At 40.5% G+C, this 26,526-nt stretch overlaps 1 protein-coding gene across 2 annotated transcripts in view; it reads right to left on the bottom strand.

The window, feature by feature from the left end:
• Positions 1–26,526, bottom strand: part of tm2d1 (TM2 domain containing 1) — a 54,244-nt gene that overhangs the window by 16,404 nt on the left and 11,314 nt on the right. For both annotated transcript variants that reach the window (XM_073063057.1, XM_073063058.1), the window contains exons 5-6: positions 14,929–15,002; positions 7,052–7,182 (exon numbers count right to left, since the gene is read on the bottom strand). In XM_073063057.1, coding sequence (XP_072919158.1) covers positions 7,072–7,182; positions 14,929–15,002 — 185 coding nt within the window. In that variant the 3' untranslated portion in view covers positions 7,052–7,071. The remainder of the gene's footprint in view (positions 1–7,051; positions 7,183–14,928; positions 15,003–26,526) is intronic.

The raw sequence follows: 26,526 nt of genomic DNA, 5'->3' as shown, positions 1-26,526 counted from the left end.
AACCAATATTAGATTAGGGATATGATTCTCAGAGTCAAAATTCTCAACGTTGGTAGGTTAAAGATTCAAGTCTGACTACAGAGTATTATTAAGGAATTGCTGCACTGCAGTAGCCTTTCAGAAGGAAATTTAAACCAAAGCCTCATTTGCCCTCCCAGTAGGATGCAAAGGAGCCATTTGCGTTTTCCACCCAAGAAAGATCAACCAGTAATTCCTTTGTCACTCGTAATACCTTACTATACTCAAACTGCATGCTATGCTTCCTATATGACAGCTCTAACATTTGTGATGTGCCAGAGGAATGAAAGGCATACATAAATATAGTTTACACTTCCTTTTCAGTTTGTAATTTAATAGCCTATTTAGAATTATCTGTTCACAAAAGAGTGCATGGGTGGTTTTGAATGAAGTTTAGAAATGATAATTAGATTAAGTGTGATGTAACAAATTATTCTTTCCAGTTTTTCTGAGAGGCATGAGTACTCAGAAGTGCTGCATGTTGGTACCAGTGCAGACATGTTCCACGTATTCTTTTCTATTCATTTATTCTTCTGGATTGGGAACATTGCTGGGGGCCTCCCTAATTGTTACTTGAGAAGATGGTGACAACAATGCTTGATGGTATCTGTAAAAGTTGACGGGCTGAGCCCAAATCACATAGGTCAGACCAGATAGATTTGTTCCTCTGACGAATAGCTTTGAACTAGGTTGGTGTTTCTGACGCTATAGTATTTTTGCAGTCATTATTACCAAAACTAGTTATTGTTACAAATCACAAATAAGAAAAAATCTGCAAATGCTGAAAATCCAAGCAACACACAAAATGCTGGAGGAACTCAGTAGGCCAGGCAGCATCTATGAAAAAAATACAGTCGACATTTTGGGCTGAAACTCTTCAGGAGTCCTGCATTTTGTGTGTGTTTATTGTTACAAAGTTCAGATTAACCGAAATTTCACAGCAGCTGAGGTGGGATTTGAACATGGCCCTCTATACTGTTAGTCTAGGACTCTAGATTGTTACTCGGGTAACTGAATCACTGCATCATTCCACGCTCTCTGATCTCTGCACCCACCCTGCAGCTGCTACTATGCTCCATCCAGCCAGCACTGCTGTCTCAGGATGCCTATTTGGCATCTGCAGCTTATCAGGCAGATTCAGATGAGGTTCAGGTCTCAACACAGCTATGACCTCCATCCCTGGCAGAAGTTTTCAGTTTTAATAAAGGCTTAATTCACAAAAGATGAGTTTGTCAAAATTCTCAGCTGAATAACTAAGTAAAAAAACCCACTGGCACAAAACTGAAGATTGGTACTGGTGGGAGAAATCTTCATCCCCACCACAAGCTGGTGAACAGTTAGTTAGTGCCCCCTACTGCTTCATCTAAGACTTGCTTTGCTGTTGAATTACAAACGATGTTGGAAATCAAATACACACAAAATGCTGGAGGAATTCAGCAGGCTAGTCAGCATCTAAAGAAAAGTGCAAACAGTTGATGTTTTGGCTCAAAACATTGACTGTTTGCTCTTTTCCATTGGCCTGCTGAGTTCCTCCAGCATTTTGTATGTACTGCTTTGCTGTCGGCTGTGTGAAATTTGGAGAGAATTGTTTTGTACACAGGCATGTGATACTTCCATATCCTGGTATTTACAATAACGCATCCTTAAAAGACCTTTTATTCATTGCAGAAACTGTCATCTGGACTAAACAAAGCCAGTTTTCAGAAACTTCTATCTTAATTTTTTTTTAAATGGGTTTCTTGTCCCGGCATTTTCTTTCTACATGGGGCCAACCAAAAAGGAAGCAACTTCCAACTTGCAGCTGTTAATTAGCAACTTAATTTACCATGTGGAAGAAGCATATTCCTATATCCCAATATTTATATTTAATTGTAGACTACTGTGACAGCTTATGTAAGTAAATTTTAGTATAACTTCATTGCAAACAATGAAGACATACAATACTATGCAACAGTATCAGGCACATACAGTTGCAAGAAAAAGTATGTGAATACTTGTATTTAATAGCTGGTAGAACCGCCTTTATCAGCAATAACCTCCACCAAATGTTTCCTGTAGCTGCTAATCAAACTTGCACAATGGTGAGGTTGGAATTTTCAACCATTCCTCCATACAAAACTGTTTCAGTTCACCAATATTTCTGGGAAACCTTGCATGAACAGCCCTCTTCAGGTCATGTCACAGCATTTCAATTGGGTTAAAGTCTGGACTTTGACTTGGCCATTCCAAAACACAAATTTTCTTCTTTTTAAACCATTCTGTTGTTGACTCACTTGTGTTTTGGATCATTGCGTTGTTGCAACTTCCAACTTCTATTAAGCCTCAGGTGACGGACTGCTACCCTGGCATTCTCCTGTAAAATGTCTTGATACTATTTTGAATTCATTGTTCCCTCAATGATTGTAAGCTGTCTGGGACCTGAGGCAGCAAAGCAGCCCCAAACTATGATGCTCTTTCTACCATGCTTCACAGTTGGGATGAGGTTTTGATGTTGATGTGCACTGCCCTTGTTCCTCCAAATAAAATGGTACACATTTCTGCCAAAAAGTTGAACTTTTGTCTCATCTGTCCGCAGAACATGTTCCAGAAGCATTGTGTCAACAACCAGGTGGTCTTTTGCAAACTTGAGATCATAAGAGCGTAAGACATTGGAGCAGAATTAAGTTATTTGGCCCATTAAGTCTGCTCCACCATTCAGTCATGGCTGATCTTTTCTTTCCCTCCTCAGTCCCATTCCCTAGCGTTCTCAGTAACCTTTGATGCCATGCCCAATCAAGGACCTATCAAGCTCTGCCTTAAATACACTCAATAATCTGGCCTCCACAGCTGACTGTGGTAACAAATTCCACAAATTCACCACCATCTGACTAGAGAAATTTCTCCACATCTGTTTTCAATGGACACCCTTCTATCCTGTGGTTGCACCCTATTGTCCTTTACCCCCTACCATGGGAAACATCCTATCCACATCTACTCTGTCTAGGCCTTTCAACATTCGAAAAGTTTCAATGAGACCCCCCTCCCTGCTCATTCCTCTGAATTCCAGCAAGTATAGACACCTATGATAACCCTTTCATTCCTGGAAACATTCTTGTGAACCTCCTCTGAACCCTCTCCAATGCCAGCACATCCTTTCTAAGATGAGGAGCCCAAAACTGTTCACAATACTCAAGGTGAGGCCTCACCAGTGCCTTATAAAGCCTCAGCATCACTTCCCTGCTTTTGTATACTAGACCTCTTGAAATGAATGCTGACATTGCATTTGCCTTCCTCACCAGAATCTACTTGCAATTTAACCTTTAGGAACCACAAGGATTCCTAAGACCCTTTGCATCTCTGATTTTTGGATTTTCTCCCCGTTTAGAAAACAGTCTGCACATTTATTTCTACTGCCAAAGTGCATAACCATGCATTTCCAACATTGTATTTCATTTGCCACTCTCTTGGCCATTCTCCTGATCTGTCTAAGTCCTTCTGCATCCTACCTGTTTCCTCAACACTACCTGCCCCTCCACCAATCTCCCTATCATCTGCAAACTTGACAACAAAGCAATCCAGTCCATCATCTAAATCATTAATATACAGCATAAAAAGCAGTCCCAACCCCTGTGGAACACCACTGGTTATCGGCACCCAACCAGAAAAGGATCCTTTTATTCACACTCATTACCTCCTACCAATCAACCAATGCTCTAATCATGCCAGTAACTTTCCTGAATACAATGGACTCTTAACATGGTAAGCAGCCTCATGTGAGGCATCTTGTCAAAGGTCTTCTGAAAGTCCAAATATACATCCACTGCAGTCCCATTATCAATCCTACATGCAATCTCTTCAAAGAATTCCAACAGCTTCATCAGCCAAGATTTTCCCCTAAGATTTTCCATGCTGACTTTCTCTTACCTTGTCCTGTGTCACTAACTACTCCATAACCTCATCCTTAACAACTGAGGTCAGGCTAACTGGTCTATAATTTCCTTTCTGCTGCCTACCCCTACCCTTTTCAGAATCCTAGGGTAGAGATGCGCAATGTTTTTTTTGGAGAGGAATGGTTTCCTCTGTGGTATCCTTCCACAAACACTTTTTTTGTTCAGTGTTTTTCTTACAGTGGACACATGGACAAAGACTTCAGCAAACTCCAAAGACTTCTGCAAGTAGTACATTGTTTAACCAAGCAGAAATAAATCTATGCTGTAAATTTGACATAACTGAAGACACAGAAATCCAGTTGTAAGTATATACAGATTAGAAAGTTTAACGATCTTTAGTATAGGCCAAATAATGGTATTCATTAAAAAATGTACATCTTGGTTGAATGTCAGTGACTAATTTTTTTAACACCTATGAATGGTACACAGAGGGGAGGAAATAAACTAATTTTAATATGCTTTGAATTCTTACTTCCATCTTAAACATATTCCTTTTATTTCAAGGTGCAGATATAGTGTATGACTTACTGGAAGGGAACAAAAAAAACAAATAAAAGGATTTAATCCTCTACTTGAGCGAAATATAGAGCAAATATTCATAAAAACACAAAAGTCATTACATGAATATTCAACATATAAATTGCAAGAGGAAGAATTGGGTAGCAAAGTTAAAACACAGAAACAAAAAAATGTTGGAAATGCTCAGGAGCATTTGAGAAGATAGAAACAGAGCTAATATATTACAGGTCCATTTCTAATGAAAGGTTATCAAAGTGAAATGTTAATTCTGCTTTACTCTCCACCAATGATAACTGAACTGCTGATGATAGCTTTTAGTTCAGATTTTCTGCATTTGCAGGTCTTAACTTTTTAAGTTTGATTCAAGTGCTGTACATATGGTTTGCATCTCAGTCTCCCCTCTGCTAATTGGAAGGAATGATCCAAAATGAGTTTGAACAGATTGCAATAATTTGCATGATTGTATTGGATTAGTGCAAATAATGTGCAAGTCTGTCTCAGACAATTCATATGGGTATAGCTGGACTCTTGCTCAAAGGTTAAGTTAATGTACATCATTGGAACAAATGAAAGTTTGTCTTTTGTTTTGTGCTGAGACTGACTGCCACAATGGATGAAATAAAATAACTTCATTTAAGTGCTTTTATTTTACTTTTCAAAATAAAAACATAATTTTCCTGCCAAATGTGTTAGCTGAGTCACTGAATATCCTAACATAATAGTCTAGCATTCAATGGCCTATGCCTTTGAAACACTAGTCCATTATCTGTAATCATGACTTCAGATACTGAGGGATTTAATTTCATGAAATTAAATAGATCTGGCAAAGAAATATATTATTGGTAATAGAACCATATTGTTGTAAAAACTCCAATGTCCTGCAGGATAGGAAAACTGTTTTTGCTCACTAGCTCTGGTTTATATAATATCCTTCAATCATTGGAATATGATTGATAAATTACTATCCACTGAACTGTCCTAACATTCATACTCTGTTCAAGGTCAATTAGCAGAAGGCTAAGTCTAATGCTTAGCCCTGCCAGCCATACCCGCATAACAGTAAACAGAAAAACAATAGGTTCTTACTCAAGTTTCTCCAACTTCACTGACCTAGGGAACTAATTTGGAAAAAAGGGCAGAAGAATTCCATGGTAGGATTAATCTACGTCCAATGTTTCCAATGCAGCCTGTACTTGGATTGCCAGCTAATTACCATGATTGTAGTACTGAACCTGCTGTAAACAAGCTATGGAGTAGCTGTATCAAAGCTTCATCAAGCTCCAACCACTGCAAAGCAAGAATGAAATGTGATCATTTTCTTTTGAAAGAGAGTGGGCAGCATACGAAGATGTTGCTATTATCTCCATTTCCAGCCTACAACCTGAAGGCCTTTCATGCTATTAGCCACTGTGAGGTTGATTGCCAATAACAACAATGACCACTTTGCAGAGTGTGTATGTTTGGTCTACAAGAGGTGAGCTTCTATAATTTTAATTCTAATTTCTCTTTCTGTAGTTTCCTGCACTATCACAATGAGGCCCAAAGTAAGCTTGGGAGTGTGGAATGAGCTGCCAGCACAAGTGGTGTGTGCATGCTCGATTTCAACGATTAAGAAAAGCTTGGATAGGTACAGGATTGTAGGGATTTGGACGGCTATGGTCCCAGTGCAGGTTGATAGAAGTAGGCAGTTTAAATAGATTCAGCATTGACTGGATGGGTCAAAGGGCCTGTTTCTGTGCTGTACTTCAGTTTGTCCCAATCCATGCATCTCTTTGATCATTCTCCAGTCAAGTTACAAGAGGAAAGATTACTGAAATGCCTATGCCTGGGGACAACCGGTAGGACCAAAAAAAAGTTCAGCAGTCAAAATATGGTTGTCTAGACTTACAGCAAATTTGAAATACTACTGTCAAAACAACCAACAGAAATTAGTAAATTAGCATTTATCCTCAATGGTGATAACTAAGTTTCACAGCTGCAAGTTCTTCCTGCTGCTCGCACAGATGATCACTTGTGAAAGGTATTAAAGGCCATACAATGGTGCTCTGCCTTCCCTGCGCACTATGATGGTCGCACATAACATCAGTACCAAGCTTGAATGCATTGTTAGCATTTTGGGAAATAGATATTTAAAATCAAATTGCTGCACATCTTTTTGTTTTGCAAACACAGTATTAATAGGCTATTCTTCTTTACAAAAACATGATACCAGAAATATAGTGTTTTAACAGCTTGTGCAATTATATAGAGATCTATGACAAAAATATCTTTGTTAAAAATGTTTTAATGAGATTCTAGACAATATTTACTTTTGTTGAAGATCATTCATCTATACTTTTTAACCAAAAATGGTTTGCATAAATATTCTGGAATTGACCAACGACTGGCTATTTGAACACTGAGCAAAGGAACCCCCTTTCTTGAAATGATGCACAGGTGTAAACTGCCAAACTAAAAACTTCTATTGTTATCAACCATTTTGCATGGTCTCCAAAGAGAAACCTGAAAATAATCTGTTAACTGAAGCCTATTATGTGAATTAATTACGCAAAAATGATACAGAAAGCAGCTGAACAGATACTTACCAGAACTAAATCTGTCAGGATCACATATCTGTTTGTCTCTTTCTATACGTATCATTGTCTATTGATAATCTGGTAAGTCTTGCTCCATAGTAATCTATAATGTAATTCGAGCCATCTGCAGGTCCAACAATCTAGGGAAATTATTTAAAAAAGCAATCAGTCAATTTTATTAATTTTGCACTATTTATAAAATATATGGAAAATAACATTTGGCTTCAGGTATTTGTTTTTAAACCAAAACTAACTTTAATAGAATGAAATCCATTTTGTAATGGTTTACAATGGCTGTTTTCTCCCCCATAATGAGAGCACTCCTCCTTAATATCTACTTCAATTTATCAAATTATTATTAAGAAGAAGAAATACCTCTTACATAGTAATTTACAGCTGAAGTGTACTGGAATCTTTTCACTCAGAGGGTGGTTAACCTTTACCACTAATGGTAGTGGATAACAGCTCAGAGAGGATATATAAAGAGGAATTAGATAACTGTTTGAAAGATTAGAGAATTGAGGACTACTGAAAATCATCAGAAGATCATGCCACGATGCCATCTGGCCTAATCCTAATTTATTTGGCTGTGCAGATGAAACACTAAAATGAAGTTATCGATCTTAAGCCCACTATAAAATTCATTTGATTGTTTTATATTTTACTATACTGTACACCCTCCCTAACTTAAGACAGTGACATCTTCATGTTTCAAGGGGCCTTTATGTAAATGTGCATTTCTAATGATATTTATCTTCTTTTAAATGATTTATTAAATTTACCTTTAATTGGTGACATAGACTCTATAGGCTCCCTCTCAACAGCCAAGTTAGAAACTGTTCCACACACTAATAACTGCAGAATTTATCATATCTAACTTAATTACAATCTGAATTGCACACTCTCAAGAGAGTTGCTATTAAGATGCATATGTGATTCCAGCTTTCCCTCCAGCAAAGCTTTTTTAAATAAATTTGTTTGACTATTCAATTGTCTAGTGATTAAAAATTCTATTTAATATTAATATATGACAAGGAATTGCATACCAATTTTTATGAAGGAAAATATTAAAACTAGGTCAATAGCAACTTAACCACCATCAACTTCAATCCCATTTTGATACTTGCAGTCATAGAATGCTTCACACTACACTGTTGTACAAAATCCAAAACATCACCGCCATTTTTTCATTCTATTTTTCCTCTTCCTTCAACTCTGTTTACCTGTATAAGTAAAACTGTCTTTCAATCCATTAATAAGTTTGCTATTTCAATTTATTTTCAGATTTTGTCATGAAAATGCAGACACATCGCTATGAGGCTGCACAATACCCACATAGCCATGACACTAATTGACTATCTTATAGTATCTTAGTCAGTCACACATCCAAATTTGCAATATTGTACTCTGCCAATGACATAATATAGTACTATTTATCAGAAAATATTAATTTATGTTCTTTATTTCAATTAAATTTCTTTGTCTTGCAGTAATAGCTAAATCTTTTGGACAGCACAGCTGAAAGATCAGGATGCTGCCTTCAGATTGGGGGATAAGACAGCTCTCAGGTCAGCAAGAGAAGTGCTTTCCCAGATCAGGAAGGCAAAACAGGATTACTCAGTGACTACACAGGCATTTCTGTGACACCAGAAACACAAAACATATATGACAGGCCATTCAGGCAATAACACATTACAAGCCCACTCTACACATCAAAGACAGTGATGCTTCCTCCTCCTGATAAGCTGAATGTCTTTTATACGCTGTTTGATGTACAGAACAACATGCCGGTGAGGAAACTGCCCTTGCCTCCGAAGAGCAGGCTTTCTGTCTGACCGCATCTGATGTGAGGAAGATCCTAGCCAGGATCAACCCACGTAAAGTTGCAGGGCCTGATAACATACCCGATCAGCTGCTGAGGGACTGTGCTGCCCAGTTAACAGAGATTCTAACAGACTTCTTCAACATCTCTCTGGAACAGTCCTCTGTCCCCTCAGGCTTCAAGGCAGTCACCACATAGCCCAAGAGGACAGGGTGACAGTGCTCTGCCTCAATGACTACCGTCCACTGGCAGTGACCTTAACAACAATGAAGTGCTTTGAGTGGCTGGTTATCATGGACAAGTATTTTCAAAATCAACTTCCTCAGAATTTTTTTGTGGTCACAATAGTCCACTTGAAGCTGAATACAAATATAATTTCAGACTACTTACATCATGTAGGAACTTGGAGAAACAAGAAATTAACTTTTATTGAATAAAATGCATTTCATTGCATAATGGTGCTGACACTTTGCAATAGTTCAACTAAGATAAAACTGCTTTGTTGATGATTTTCATTTGTACTCAGTGAGGCTTCTCGCTTATGTGTCCAACAATAATCTTTGATGGATTCCAGTTGCCCTGGTACTGTTTCTCCATGACTGCAACGTCCGGTGAAATCTTTCACCATGCTTGTAACTGACAGCACCAAAATTTGCAGAGAAGTCGTCTAAATGGGAAGGCAGCAAATGTGAGGAGCCCAGACTTTGGCCTGGTCACTAATTTTATACCTAACGTGGATCTTATAGGCTTTCTTAATAAGAGGACTCGGGAGATTTAAGTGTATAGTCGCCACAAATATAACAGGAAGTATGGTGGCTGTTGCCACATTGGCAAGACATTTTGCTATCACAAACACTCCTGAAAATACAATATGTGTACACACAATATGCTATGCTTGTGGAGGATGCACATCAACATGACTGTAAACCAATACACATGTGAACAGTGTGTGGATGATGCTTTTATAGCCTTTCTAAACCCTGTCCTGCCATGCAGCATCTGCCCTACCTAAACATATCCAGGCTTGCCTGGACAAGATAGAAAACTTTACAGCTTCCATGGTGGGCAACATTTTAATTGACCTGAATTACGAACTGAAATAACAAATATTGGTGCTTACAAAAAATGGTGTGTGACAGGGAAATTTCATGATGATTTCCTTGATCAGCAGCCGAAAATCCATAAGATAGACCCAAAAGTATTCAAGTATTCAAGACCCTTTCCAGCTCATTTATCCCTCAAATCTGTCTACTGAGGAAGCCGGAGCCTCTGAACTCCACTCCATACTGTCCCACTTGGAAAATGGTGCTTCATATGCTGGGATGCTGCTCATCTATCTCAGCTCAGCATTTAATTTTATCATACCTCAGAAACTGGTGGGTGAACTGTCCTCGCTGGGTCCTAACACCTCTCTCTCTCTCTCTCTCTCTAACTGGATCCTGTCCCCCCCCCCCCCCCACAGAAAGGCCACAGTCAGTCCACATTGGCAGAAATATCTCTAGCTGCACCACAGTGAACACTGACACTCCTCAGGGCCGTGTGCTCAGCCCACTGCTGTGCACACAACTGGATCCAGTTCAAATTGAATAATCAAGTTTGCTAATGACACAACAGTGGCTGGCCTCATCAACAATGATGAGACAACATACAGAGAGGACGCAGAGCATGGAGGGGTGGTCCCTGGGTCAGGATGTGGTGCTGTACACCGTGCCGGGGCATGGCTGCCGTGAACTGTGGTGCCAGAACCGATGGGAAATCCGCCAGGACCCTGGTGAAGTCGTTGCCGGACAGCGTGATGGAGCCGAGGTGAGGGGCTGGCAACTGGGCTGCACCCAGGGGGAATGTCTGAAAGGTCTCGGCGTGAACCAGTCTCTTCCTGGGCAGGTCGACCAGTAGGCTGTGAGCCCGCAAGAAATCCGCACCCAGAAGCGGTTGGGCTACGGCGGCCAGTGTGAAGTCCCACGTAAACTTGCTGGAGTCGAGCCGTAGCTGCACCGGACGGGTGCCATAAGTCCTTATGGTGCTGCCGTTCGCGGCCCGTAGGGGGGGACCCGGCGCCCTGCTGCGGGTGTCGTAACTCGTCGGAGGTAAGACGCTGATCTCAGCACCGGTGTCGACCAAAAACCGGCGTCCCGACTGTTTGTCCCAGACATACAGGAGGCTATCCCGAAGGCCAGCCGTCGTAGCCATCAGCGACGGCTGGCCCTGGCGTTTCCCGGGAACTGGCAGGGCGGGCGACAGCGGCGGGCATCTGCGCCCCACCGCTGGTGGTAGAAACACCAGTGTTCGTTGGGCTCCACACCCCGGCCTCTGGGTTCAGGGGGCTCTGCGGCCGGGCCTGGACTGGTTTGCTGCTGGGAGCGTGGCCGGGTGATCTGTGCGACGGACGCCCCACTCTCCTTCTTGGCTTTCCACAGCTCGTCCGCCCGGGTTGCCACCTTCCGGGGGTCGCTGAAATCCGCGTCGGACAGCAGCAGGCGTATGTCCTCGGGCAGCTGCTCCAGGAATGCCTGCTCAAACATGAGGCAGGGTGTGTGTCCGTCGGCCAGAGCCAACATCTCATTCATCAAAGCCGATGGAGGCCTGTCTCCCAAGCCATCCAGGTGCAGTAAGCGGGCAGCTCGCTCGCGGCGGGAGAGCCCGAAAGTCCTTATGAGCAGGGCTTTGAATTCCGTGTACTTGCCGTCTGCTGGGGGAGACTGTACGAACTCTGCGACCTGGGCCGCTGTGTCCTGGTCGAGGGAGCTCACCACGTAGTAGTAACGGGTGTCCTCTGAGGTTATTTGCCGAACATGGAATTGGGCTTCTGCTTGCTGAAACCATAGGTGAGGTCATAGCGTCCAGAAGCTTGGCAGCTTCAAGGAAACCGCGTTAACAAACGCAGCGTCTGCCATCTCCGGTCCAAAAAAACGGTTGGACCGTCGGGGTCACCAATGTAGCGGCGTGCTACGCGCAGCGCTGAAATTACGACACGGAGTCGGTAAACTGCAACCACGGAATAATTTTATTTCACAAACACAGTCTTGCTTAAAAGGCTGTCTCCCCCCACTCGATACTTGGAGAGGCACGTAACTGAAACTACCTGAGGCTATGTACCTTTGTCTCTGGCTCTGGCTAATTGTCAGCCGGTTCGAGTGTGCTAGTAATTGGGTCGCCACAGGTTGTCCATTTAATAGAAGGATGAAGTAAACTATTTTTCTCACTGAAGGTCATTAGTTTCCTTCCTCAAAGGGCAGTGGCAGACAGGTTCTTGAAAGGGGATCAAAATATACTTTGGGTGTTTGGGAAATATGAAATTGAGGCTACAGTCTAATCAACCATGAGGTTTTTAACTGGCTGAGCAGCTTACTCACACTCCTAATATGGATGCTCATGAAATTAAAGTTGTACAGGTGAACAGGGAGTAGGCAATTCTGAAAAAAAAAACTATTTTCCAAATGTGGTTTTAAACATTCAAATTGTGCAAGTACATCTTTGCTGATCTGCTCTGGGAGTTGGGAAGAACATGGATGTTCCAGTTGAGTTTTGATTGCTGTACCTCAGAGCACCTTGAGGAATGTTGGCAGAAGATATTAAGTCTTAAAACCACTCAATTGCTTCAGAACATCCCTTAATCTTAAGTGATGAAATATTAATTGAAATGCAAAGATCACATATGTGTTAATAGGTCTTTATGTTCAAATAGTATTTTAATATGCTTATAAGGTTATCAAAAAAGACCAACAACTGCTGTGTCAAATCCTGAAAAGAAAGGGCAGAAAGGTGCACTAAACCCTTAAATTAAATTAAGCCACACATTTATCTATTTGTTATTGAAAAGTCAGGACAACGGGAATGGAAATGGGTTAATAAAACAATTACCTATAAGAACAGGTGGTACAGTCCTTTATTCTCCTAGAAGGTCAAGTATCGTTCACCTTTTACTTCCAACTAATGGTAATCTTGTCTGCCATTGGTGTCAGATAGAAAAGTACTCAGTTAAAGTGAGCATCAGCTGAATGGAATGGAATATGTTCCTCTGGCTTAAAGGTAGGATTTCTTGTATTCAATTTATGGAGATAAATGACTGAACTCATATTAGTTTGATGTGCAATGAATCCCTTCCTTCACTCAGTGAAATGGAAAACAAATTGTCAGATTCTTTTTACCTCACACCATAACAACCTAATCAGTTCTTATATTTCAGCCTCATAATAGAATTTACTCATGAATAATATTTTTGCACCATATTTGAATGTACATTCCAGTATCTCAATGGTACATACCATTGAGAAGCACCTCACAACTCCTCTGCTGATATTGAAATGAAATGTCAATCCAGTCATTCCTTGTTCAACTCGAGATATTGCAGAATAACATACGCAAATGAAGATCAAGATTATTGTCATCACTTGCTGAAAACTTGGGTGAAAACCCTTACACGTTTTTGGAGAAGCATGATGAAAAACTTACTTTTGAATTTACTTGTACTATCAATTCTACACCTCTGCTTCTCACCTTTTACAATTTTTCGACTTACAATTATATTTTACCATTTTTGAAGCTGAAGTACTATACAAAGTTAAGGACCAAATAAATGGCAAATGAGTTATATCTGAACTGTACAGTGCAAATGTTTTCTAAACTGTAATCGCACATCTAAACCCTATACATTAGAAATTTTTCAGGTACACTTAATGAAACGAACGATGATCGGACTTGTGTCACAATTATTAGCTTTAAATTTAAATAAATAGATAGATAGATAGATAGATACTTTATTCATCCCCATGGGGAAATTCAACTTTTTTCCAATGTCCCATACACTTGTTGTAGCAAAACTCATTACATACAATACTTACCTCAGTAAAAAATATGATATGCATCTAAATCACTATCCCAAAAAGCATTAATAATAGCTTTTAAAAGTTCTTAAGTCCTGGCGGTAGAATTGTAAAGCCTAATGGCATTGGGGAGTATTGACCTCTTCATCCTGTCTGAGGAGCATTGCATCGATAGTAACCTGTCGCTGAAACTGCTTCTCTGTCTCTGGATGGTGCTATGTAGAGGATGTTCAGAGTTATCCATAATTGACCGTAGCCTACTCAGCGCCCTTCGCTCAGCTACCGATGTTAAACTCTCCAGTACTTTGCCCACGACAGAGCCCGCCTTCCTTACCAGCTTATTAAGACGTGAGGCGTCCCTCTTCTTAATGCTTCCTCCCCAACACGCCACCACAAAGAAGAGAGCGCTCTCCACAACTGACCTATAGAACATCTTCAGCATCTCACTACAGACATTGAATGACGCCAACCTTCTTAGGAAGTACAGTCGACTCTGTGCCTTCCTGCACAAGGCATCTGTGTTGGCAGTCCAGTCTAGCTTCTCGTCTAACTGTACTCCCAGATACTTGTAGGTCTTAACCTGCTCCACACATTCTCCATTAATGATCACTGGCTCCATATGAGGCCTAGATCTCCTAAAGTCCACCACCATCTCCTTGGTCTTGGTGATATTGAGACGCAGGTAGTTTGAGTTGCACCATATCACAAAGTCCTGTATCAGTTTCCTATACTCTTCCTCCTGTCCATTCCTGACACACCCCACTATGGCCATGTCATCAGCGAACTTCTGCACATGGCAGGACTCCGAGTTATATTGGAAGTCTGATGTGTACAGGGTGAACAGGACCGGAGAGAGTACGGTTCCCTGCGGCGCCCCTGTGCTGCTGACCACCGTGTCAGACCTACAGTCTCCCAACCGCACATACTGAGGTCTATCTGTCAAGTAGTCCACTACTTATCATTACAAAACTAAGCACAAGAATAACAATCCCAAAAAGCTTTGTTTAAATATACAATATGTATGATATACATTTTATCATATATGACTACAATTTAGGCTGAAGTTGAATAGAGTTGACAATGTTTCCACAACTGCTTCAGTATGTTATTTAATTTAAGAATAATGTAAATGCATATATTTAGCTATATCATAATGACATGCTCTGCATAAACAGAATGTATACAACTCAAAAATTACAAATACATTGGCAGGTCTTTTAAACTGATGGACACCAACTCACCTGAACAGAGATAAGAACAAAGTCAATGAGGCTGCCAATTCCACAAAATCCAACTGTACAAAATTTCAACAAACCTGGAAAGAAAACAAAATGACTTAGTGAAGTCTTGTGCATAATTCTGCATTTACTTCATAGATGAGGGGGTACGTCATTGGTTGAGCATTTAAGCAAAATTTTCACCACCATCTTTATTATAAAAAGATACAAATAATCTTCCATTATGCACACAATTGAGTACATTGTGATATTTTCTGAACCACAACAAGTAGTAGCAAACCACAACAAATTACAGCAAGTAAAGTTAAGTGAATTAAATAAAGGTAACAGTATTGGCATTAACTTGTATGTAATCCAGTAGTCTATATGATAATATGTGAAACAGAATTCAACAGTAAAAATCTGTGTAAAAAAGCAAACAGTAGCAAAATAAGGTTCCTAAGGTTGTCATAGCCAGGGTGGTAGCAGGGATAAGCTCCCACTACCTATAAAGTGCTCCAAATGGCATGTGTTTCTAACAGCCTCTGACAACCTAGTCCAATTCTTGGCCTTCATGTCTGGCTTAGCTTCTAGGCCTGGCAGAACTGTTTCCACTCACGAGAGAATGGGCAAAGGTGGACACTAGTGCCTCTAAGCCTGTTGCTTTGGGCAGGTGGGGCTCATCAGCCTTGGGCGCAGCCCGCCAAGGAAAAGGAGAACTCTGATTCTAAACCTCTGTTGCCTTGTGGCCATACCCACCCATGGGAGTAAACCCCGAGGAAGAAATCCGGAACCAGGGTCCCCAAGGCAGTTTGATGTTGTTTACAGCTTCGCTCTGGCAACCTCTGCAACAACACTAGTGCCAAGCTGTACTGACGCTTGCCCTTCCGTGGGACTACATCAATGACGTGGAGAAGGAAAACCCGTTGCAAGGGCAACAGCCAGTTCTTCAAATCTTCTGCCCAGGCTTGCACCCTAGAAAGGACACAGTCCACCAGAGGCACAAACCCATGATCCCCTGGGATCGATGGCTGCCTACTACTAGCAAAATAAGCAAATGAATACTGCTAAATTGTTATCACAATTCAAACAGTTTCAATGTCGTTAGAAATGGCCTACATTTGGCTAACTACCACTGCTGACAGTTCCTGCTGATAGTGTGCAAGAACACTGCAAAAGACGACAAATATTTTGCACTTGGCTAGATTAATCACTTCCACTGTCAATCATTCAATGTGATAAATTTAAACAAACTGCTGATGCTAGTCAAAACTATCATACATGGAATCATGATTCAGGAAAAAGATGCTAATCTTGGAGATGGTAAGAAAATGCAAGTCAGCATATTCTCAGATTGCAGGGGGAGACCGCATACAAAGCTCTGGATATCAGACTGGGAAGAATTGTGAAGAAACAGAAAATAACTGAAATTAAAAAAAAGAACGAACATATTCACAGTCTGGAAAGGTTTCATTTCATCCAACATTTCTTTGACATACTACTCAACAAGTACCAATTGACTGTTAATTATTGAGTAGAAATAGTAAATACATTTCTAACGTCCCAAAAAATGATGTATTTAAGTTGATTTAGTGGTAGGCAACAAAACTGTCTGTAATGGATACTGGAAGGCCATGATATAGTGGAAGCGGAGAGTTAGAAAAGTCTTGGATTCAACAGCACGACCTCAGAATAAAGGGATGTCCCTTTAAAACTGAGATGAGTTTCTTAAGCAAGGAGTGGTTATCTGTAGAATTCATTGCCTCAGAATGATCTGGAGGCCAAGTCAATGGCTGTATTTAAAGCGGATACTGACAGGTTCTTTATTGGTAATGGGAGAAAGGGTTACAGGGTGAAGGTGGGACAATGAGTCATGATTGAATGGCAGTACAGACTTAATGGGCCAAATGCCCTAATTCTGCTCCTATATCATATGATCCTACATACATATTTTGTGCTCTTCAGGTTTAAAAGCTGAGCTAGGTTTCCACTGGACTGTGCCACTATGGGCAAGGGAAGATAGGATTCAATTCAGAATAGGTGCATGCAGTACCATAATTAGACAGAGAACAATACATTTTAAGATGGACCCAGAGTTGAACTGAAATTGTCTCCAATTTTCAGAATAGCCAAATATCTGCAAAACTTACTGCATAAACACATTTATAATGCTAGTTACAGCATTCTGTACATCCTGTACCTAATAAAGTGGCCACTGGGTGTATGTCCATGGTCTTCTGCTGCTGTAGCCCAGCCACTTCAAGGTTTGACATGCTATGCATTCAGAAAAGCTCTTCTGCGCATCACTGCTGTAACTTGTGGTTATCTGAGTTACTGCCACCTTCCTGTCAGCTTGAACCAGGCTGGCCATTCTCCTCTGACCTCTCTCATTAACAGGGTCTTTTCACCCTCAGAACTGCCGCTCACTGGATGTTTTTTCTAGTTTTCTGTAAACTTTAGAGTTTGTGTGCATGAAAATCCCAGGAAATCAGCAGATTCTGGGATACAGAAACATCCCTGTCTGGTACCATCAATCATGCCACTTAGATCACATTTCTTCTGCATTCTGATATTTGGTCTGAACAACATCTGAACTTCTTGACCGTGTATGCATGCTTTTATGCATTGGGTTGCTACCATATGATTGGCTGATTAGATATTCGCATTAGCGAGCAGGTGTACCTAATAAAGTGGCCACTGAGTGTATATACGATAAATTCACCATGTTACTTGACAGAGCATTACACTAGGCTGCAAAGACAAATATATTAAACATCACTGTGCATGTAACCTCAGTTTCAGAGGCCAATGGTTTACTTTTTGTTTCCTTAGAGGTTTTTAATTTTAAAAGGAATTCAATACATTTCTAGCTTTATCATCATTTCAAAATAGTCTCAATTCTTTTTGACATAGAGATCAAAACTCTAGCAGCAAATGATCTGGATTAAGACTAAACACTACCAGCCCTTCTGTCAAGAAGGTAAAAGTGATGTGCATCTTGTCACGTTGGTGTAGTTTCGTTTTCAAATCCAAGTGATAAGAATCTAATTTCTGAATCACAGGATATGCCGTATACGCTTTCTTGCACTGTAAGCATATTGTTTTGATTGTAGGCTCTGACCACTTTTGGCATCCACAGCAGCCTTTACTGACATACCCACATCACCATTCAGCCAAACTGTCACTACTTCTTTTGATTCCATATACACTACATAGCAACAATCACTGCCCTTCTGCCCTGAATGCTGGTACATGCGAACAAGGTTTATGTCATTTGTTTTTGCTTTGTCTGTCTAATCTAGGCTGTTAATGTATCTTATTTTAACGCTTGGTGAACCCTCATAACAGTGGTATAATTATGTCCACGCTCTTGGCTGTCCAGTTATAGAAACATCATATACTACACAATCTGTTTTCATTTTCATGGTACTCAGTAGTTTGCTTGCATTGGCACATAACAATACAACCAAGAACAGGCCCTTCCAATTCTATTTATTTCTGCATCAGTCCCAGAAAAAAAATTGTTTCTATTCTAATTGCCTTGGCTTTACATGACTGTATTTATTTATTGGCTGAGTCTGTACCTGCATGCTTAGTGCTGTAGTCACATAGTATAACGCTTCAGTGTTGGGCAGTCTTCCAATGTAATTCCTTATCTATGTTTACTCAGTGCATACATGACTGTATGTGGCATACAGCTGGCTTGGTTATTCATCTCCAGTTCTGGCTAGAATCATTTACGTTCTAGTAATCTCAGTATACTTTCCTAAACTAGTCATTATCTAGGATCAAACTGGATAGTGAAGATAAGTACTGATGTCTTCCCTGCAGACTACCTCCTCAGACTTGATTTAAAACATACAGATCTAACATCCACAAGGATTAAATAGATAAAGCATCTCTTAAACCACTTTCTCCAGTTCTCATTCCTCATTTCAACATTTCAAAATATTAACCCACAATGCTCTCTTTGTCAAGACTTTTCTCTTCATAGGAAAGTCAGAAGTCGCCATCACTGCACCTAAAATTCAAATCTTATGTTTCATTATCATCTCCATTCCCTTCAGAAGTACGTTCCATGTGAAATAATGGCAAACTACTTAAATTAAAGCTACTATTTGGATATCCTATTTAAAAGGATTGACCACGTTACTCAAGATATTACTCACTCTATCGCTACATCTGAAATCTTGATTCATGTGTCTGCCATTGGCCCTGATCAGTGGTGATGTTTTCAATAGACCCGAAGCTGTGAAGATGTCCCTTAAAGCACAGGCTGTGCAAGATCTGCCTCATTCATCATCTCTGATTCTCTGAATTAGTCATCCCTTCTTTCCTCCTTATGAGACACAATTCACACATCCCATCCTACTAGCCAAACACTGAAACTCTCATTTTTCCAATTCCTCTTTCTGATAATCCAAACAAAAGAACTTCAGTTGCATGACATCTGAATAAAAGCAATAAAATACTGACCACAACACACACAAAATGCTGGTAGAACACAGCAGGCTAGGCAGCATCTATAGGGAGAAGCGATGTCGACAAGGGTCTCGGCCCAAAACGTCAACAGCGCTTCTCCCTATAGATGCTGCCTAGCCTGCTGTGTTCTACCAGCATTTTGTGTGTGTTGTTCGAATTTCCAGCATCTGCAGCTTTCCTCGTGTTTGCTCTTTAAAAATACTGACCAGCTCCTTTTTTTAAATATAGTTTTTAACCCTATCTTTCATGGTCATTCTCTTAAGTTTTCACAGCCCTCATTGGTGAATATCATCGTCTCAAACTAACTGCGTTGGAGAGAAAATTAGGAGAAATTTCTTAACTGACTGGGTTATATCTGTGGAATTTTCAAATATTGACTACTTGGAACCTTTTATTCTGTGTAACTAATAGGTTCAATCTTGGGAAAATACATTGATGATGAGTAACTATGCCATAAAAAAGGTGTGTGTACGTGAATGTGCGCGCACTCGTGCAAAACTCTTAGGCAATACATATATAGCTAGCAGCTAGGGTGTCTTAGACCTTTGCCCAGTATTGTATTTATCAAAACAGAGCAAGTTTGTAAATCTGGTCAAACGTAAAGATGTTGGGAATGGCAGGGGTAGAGTGCCAGAGTCTTGGGACAGATGGTAGAAAAGTGCCAGGGTGGGAGTTGGCTCAGGTGCAGACACATTCAGCACTGAGGTACCAGACAAGTTAATATGATTCCAAACAGTCGGTTTATTGATCATTACAGAATGTTTCTCTGGTGCTTCCTGAACCCTCCCCTCTCCCTTTCCCGACTATGATACTTCATAATTCACATATGACATATATGAGTGATGGTAAGTCTGATTCTGATAAAGGTCTCTATTGTGGACTGAGTGTGGGAAGGGGGGCAAGGAGTGGAGGGAGCAGGAAGCACCAGAAAGACATTCTGTAATGATCAATAAACCAATTCTTTGGAATCAAAAGAACTTGCCTTGTGTTTCAGGACTAGGTCTATCTGCTCCCATGCCATCACTTGCCCTGGCAGTCCTTCTCTGTCACCCGTCCCAAACTTCTCTTGCTGTGCCACACCCTCGCCAAACCAACAGTATTTGCTCCCACCAGATTTTAAAACTTGCTCTCCACTTCACATTGACAAATAATGTAGTGTACAGAAGCCTTAGGGACCTGAGCTACAGATATGTGCCTAAGAGTTTTGCACGGTACTATATGAATATATGTAGGATGCGCATGCGTACGTGCGTAGTTTAAAAATTAAAGGTTAAGTTTAAACTAAATAAGTGTTCTAGATTGATTCTAAAATGTTATATTACCAAAACACAATTCCTGCATTTCTGAATGAAAACCTTGAGGGGAAAAAAGTCAATTGACCATTAGCCCTCGTGATTGTTTACATTTAAGTTCTAGACTTAATTAATTTATGCACTAAAATAACATTACTTGTCCACTGCTCCTGGAATGCTGCCAAACATACAGATTTGTCTTCTTGGTATTTAAAAATTATGACCTCACATTTACTTACATTGCACACCATCTGTCACTGTTTTAGCCACTTTTTAAAAATCTGCCTTTCACCCTCTATAGCTCCCCACAAACATCCACATGTATCTATTAAATTAACCTCACATGCAAACATGACATTCATAAAAATGTTACTTGTAGGCCTCATTGCACAGAAGACCAGTATTTACCACCTACCACTATTAGCCCGGGCTCTGGGTTAGCTGCTCTTTTTACTAACCTCTATGCCCACTCAGAGAAAGTACACAAGCAGTTCTTTTGTAGATAAAGGGCTTCAGAAAATAGATGTATTGATGAAAGAAAGCAATCCACCCAAATCAAGACTGTTTTCCAGGAGGAATGAACATGATAGGGTTCCTGGGTTTATGAGACGCTGAGCTGCAATGCAAACATTGTAATCAGTCAGTCAACAGTAGAGGCAAAAGAGAATGGTGAAGGGACTGCCAGTCAACCAGTCTATGTGTTGATTACCATCAAGTTCACTGAATCTGCACTCATTCAGGCAAATGGAAGGTATTGCATTTCACACCTGGTTTAAGTATTCCAGGCGGTGGTATGGTTTCTAACAAGTCAAACATCCAACTTTTCATCCAAGTCGTACAGCACAGAAATGGACCCCTAAACCTATTTGTTTTTGTAGCTACAGTATTTCTGTTGTTCAATTTTAATTTCCAGGCATCAGCAATGTCCATTACATTGAATATTGTGAACTCAGTCACGAAATGCCAGGGATGGCAGCTAACTCTCTCCTCCAGTCAGTCAATACTTCAGGAGTTGTGACTATTGTTTGCTATTCAACAGCTTATGCTTGCTTGTCTCCAGATCAACATATAAGCATGGGTTGACTTATTAGCTGAGATGCTGCAAATTAAGTTGAGCTTTACGTAAAAAGCATCCCAATACCAACTTCACAATTAAGGAGAAGTCATTGTTGAAAATGAAGATGGCTAGCTTAATATACTGCCCTGGGAAACAACAATGTTCTAGAACTGAGAAAAATAAGCTCCCAATAATCTTAATTATCTTCCTTTATGCTAAGTTCTGTTCTGGCCTGTAGAGAGTTTTCCACTGAGGTTCCTTGATGTTATCCTCAGTTAAGTGCATCCTTGCCAATGTGTGCAATCAATCCATCCCACTCTGGATTTCAGGTCATCAGCTATGCAACTCTCTTATATTGCCAAAACACTTGTTAGATGGCACCAAAGAACAAACCCTATTTTCCCTTCTCTATCACCTACCTCCTAACCAATTACCAGTTTTTGATATCGTTTTCTACAAAGCATCAGTTCAATTGAAGCCTTGGAATGCAGTGAGAACGGTATCACTAAACTGCCTGCACAGCCAATCACTTTGAGGAATTCTCAGATAGCAAATCAGAAAATAGAAATTTTTAATAATATTATTAAAATGTTAGTTGAAGTACTGGAACATCCAAGGCTTATGGTTGTTGAATTTTTTTAAAACAGCAGTTTTTAATGCTCTGTTTTAAATTGATTACCATTTTATATCATCTGAGAGAATTATAATTTAATCATATAAAATTAGCTTCTTGGGGCAGAAAGATTTCTAAGCAGTGATTATAGATTTGCATATCATTAAAAACTCATTTGTAGCAAATAAAGTATAAATTATGTAATTAGAATCATTAAAGTTTGCCAAATCTAATATCAAATATTACTTACAGTAAGTTACTTTCAAAAAGTTTATTTTAAAAATTTGTGCTTTAAAGTGTTAGGATTATGCAAAAAGGATGGTGTGATTTAATATTTTCCTTTCACCTGTTACCTTGGATTTACAGAAAGCTTTTGACAAGGTGTCACACACAAGGTTGCTAAACAAGATAGGAGCCATGGTGTTATAGGAAAGATAATAAAGTAGATATAAGACAGGCTTACTGACAGAAGGCAAAGAGGCAATAAAGGGGGCCTTCAGTAGAAATTTGCAAAGCACCTTGGCTGACATACCAAATCTCCTCAAATTCCTAATGAATTATAGCCACTGTTGTGCCTTTGTAATTCCACCAATATGTTGGACCCAGAATAGATCTTCAGAGATGCTGCCAGCCAGAAACTTGAGACTGCTCACCTTTCCACTGCCGATCCCTCAATGAGGAGTGGCGTGTGTATTCCTGACTTCCCCGTTCTGAAGTCCACAATCAACTCCTTGGTCTTATTGACGTTGACTGCAAGGTTGTTGTTGCAACACCACTCAACCAGCTGCCCTATCTCACTTCTGCATGCCTCGTCAACATCTGAAATTCTAACAATAATTGTGTCAGCAGCAAATTTATAGATGGCGTCTGAGTTGTGCCTAACCACACAGTCATGGGTGTAGAGAGAGTACAGCAGTGGGCTAAGCATGTATCCTTGAGGTGTACCAGTGTTACCCAGTTGCAGAGGGAGTACAGAGCCCCAGGTTTTGGACCTTGTTGGTTAGTACTGAGGGCATGACTGTGTTGAGTGCCGAGTTGAAATCAATAAACAGCAGCTTGACGCCATACTGCTATTGCTGAGGTGATCCAAGGCCAAGTGGAGAGCGAGATTGCATCTGCTGTAGACATAACGTGGCAGTAGGCAAATTACAGTGGGTCCAGGAACTTGCTCAGGTAGGAATTGATTCTAGCCTAGACCAATCTCTCAAAGCACTTCATCACAGTAGGTGCATGTGGAACTAGGCAACAGTTATCAAGGCAGCTTATCTTGCTCTTCTAGGGCACTGGTATGATTGTCACTCTTTTGAAGCAGGTGGAACCTCCAACTGCAGCAGAGATAGATTGAAGATGTTTTTGAACTCTCCTGCCAGGTCATTGGCACAGCTTTTCAATGTCCTGCCAGGTACACCATCAGGACCTGACACCTTGTGAGGGTTCACCCCCTTGAAAGATGTTCTGACGTAGGCCTCTGAGACAGAGATCACAGCATCATCAGATGTTGCAGGAATTGCACAGGTGTAGTTTTATTCTCCCTTTCAAAGTGTGCATGAAAGGCAGTGAGATCATCTGTGAGTGAAACATCACAGCTATTCATGATGTTAGCTTTCACCTTGTTGAAAATAATGGTTTGCAGAGACTGCCAGAGCTGATGTGCATCCAAGTACTGTCTCTAACTTCAAACAGAATTGTTTTGCTGTCCTTAAAATAGTCTTTGGTACATCAACCCTGGACTTCCTTTATGGTTCTGGATGATTGATCTTGAATGCTCTTCGAGAACATACTGGACATACCGAAACCAAAAACCGTGTATGAACCAGGAGATTTGTAGTCTACTGAGAGATCTAGCCCAGTATGTTCAGTAGCCCATAAGTCCAGTATGTTCTCGAAGGCACACTCATCCACACAGGTCTTGATGACGTTGGTGACAACTGTGACTTATTCCTTCAAATTTGGACACAAATCCCTGAATAATGTCCATTTCACCAATTCAAAGCAGTCCTGTAAGCACTCCTCTACCTTCTTGATCCACGCCACTGGTGCTGTGGTCTTTAGATATTGCCAACATGCTGGGAGAAGTACACCAACTCAAACTAATTGGACTTTTCAAACTGTATGTAGGGTATGGCATGGTAAGCGTTCTTGATAGTGGTATAACAGTGATCAAGTGTATTGGCTCCTCTGGTTTCAAAGGTGAGATGTTGGTGGTAGCTGTTCAGAGACTTCAAACCAGCCTGATTGAAACACCCACAATGATAGGGAAGGTATCAGGGCGTGCTGTTTCGTGCTTCCTGATTATGGTGCTCAGCTCCTCCACAGACTGTCTGACGTTGGCCTAAGGGGGAATGTACACCGCTAGCAGGATGAAGGCAGAAAAGACCCTCAGCAGATAAAATGGACGACATTTGACCACTAGATGGTTGAGGTTGTCTGAGCAGGACTGAGACAGAAAACCGCCATGTCTGTGCACATTCTGAGTTAACCATAAAACATACCCCATCTCCTCTAAAAGACCGAGTAGCAGATAGAGCACAGTGCAGCGAAGTGTACAGTCATGCACTTTAGTAGAAGTAATAAAGACAAAATATTTTCTAAATTGGAAGCAAATTCAGAAATCACAGATGTAAAGGGACTTGGGAACCGTTGTGCAAGATTCTCTAAAGATTAACTTGCAGGTTCAGTCAGTAGTAAGGAAGGCAAATAAAATATCAGCATTCATTTTGAGAGGACTAGAATATAAAGGCAAGGATGGAATGCTGAAACTTGGGTCAGACCACATTTGGAGCATTGTGAGCAATTCTGGGTCCCATAACTGAGAAGGAATATGCTGACAAAGGAGAGGGTCCTTGGAGATATATGAGAATAATCCTGGAAATATGAAGGGTTAATCTATGAGGAGTACTTGATGGCTCTGAACCTGTACTCATTAGAACTTAGATGAATGACCAGAGATAACACTACCATCTGCCCAACCGCATAGTGAAATATGTTTGCACAATGGAAATGAAAGGAGCTTCTGTTCTCCAATACAAGTTCTTATGTACAGGACTTGCAAAAATCTTAAATATATATAAATACACACACACACACACACACACAGAGCTAGGGAACCTATGACTTATGCACAATACTGCAGTAATTTAATGTATTGCACTGTACTGCGTCACACAAAAAACAATTTTATGACATATGTGAGTAATGCTAAACCTGATTCTGATATGGGTCTCTATTGTGGACTGAGAGTGGGAAGGGGACAAAGGGGGCAGGCAGAGGGGAATCATGGTTGGGAAAAGGAGCCGGAGGCACCGGAGCAACATTCTGGCATCCTCAATAAACCAATTGCTCAGAATCAAATGAACTTGCCTAGTGTCTCAGGACTGGGTGTGACTGCACCCATCCCACCCCTGGACCTCCTTCTCTGCCACCTGCCCCACACCCTTCCTGGGGCGCTACACTCTCGCCATTCCTGACATCCTTTACTCCCACCAAATTTACAAACTCGCTCTCTGCTCCATAGTGACAAATACAATACTGTGCAAAAGTCTAAGGCACCTCAGCCATACATACGTGTCAAAGATTTTTGCACAGTACTGTAGAAAATAAGGGATTGCTGCACAATCCAAGTTGTACCCATATCCAAACTCGACTGAAGCAAGATACAAATCAATTACCAAAAAGAACTGAATGATCTAGGGTTCTATTAATTAAGATTTTAACATGGAAATGATATTAAATGATAATGACACTAAATCAACCAAACTCAAGATAGACAAAGGAGATTTATGCATTTGCAGGTACTGGGAAGCCTACTGCATGCAAGACTATTTATAAGGTGTGCTTGAACAGGCTTTTAATACAAATTGAATACTTTAAAGTATTATTTATAATAATGGTAATGAAAAACATTGTACTTTAGGGCCACAGATTGCAATAATTTATCAGTTAATAAAAACAAGTATTTCTTCCAAGCATAATCTGTTTTGACAAAGGATGTTGCCTGGATTGGGGAGCATGCCTTATGAGAATAGGTTGAGTGAACTCTGCCTTTTCTCCTTGGAGTGACGGAGGATGAGAGGTGACCTGATAGAGGTGTATAAGATGATGAAGGCACTGTTCATGTGGATAGTCAGAGGCTTTTTCCCCAGGGCTGAAATGGTTGCCACAAGAGGACACAGGTTTAA

This window comes from Hemitrygon akajei, chromosome 12 (genome assembly GCF_048418815.1).
Source record: "Hemitrygon akajei chromosome 12, sHemAka1.3, whole genome shotgun sequence".
Classification (NCBI taxonomy): Eukaryota; Metazoa; Chordata; class Chondrichthyes; order Myliobatiformes; family Dasyatidae; genus Hemitrygon; species Hemitrygon akajei.
This window is presented reverse-complemented; position numbering and strand designations above follow the sequence as displayed.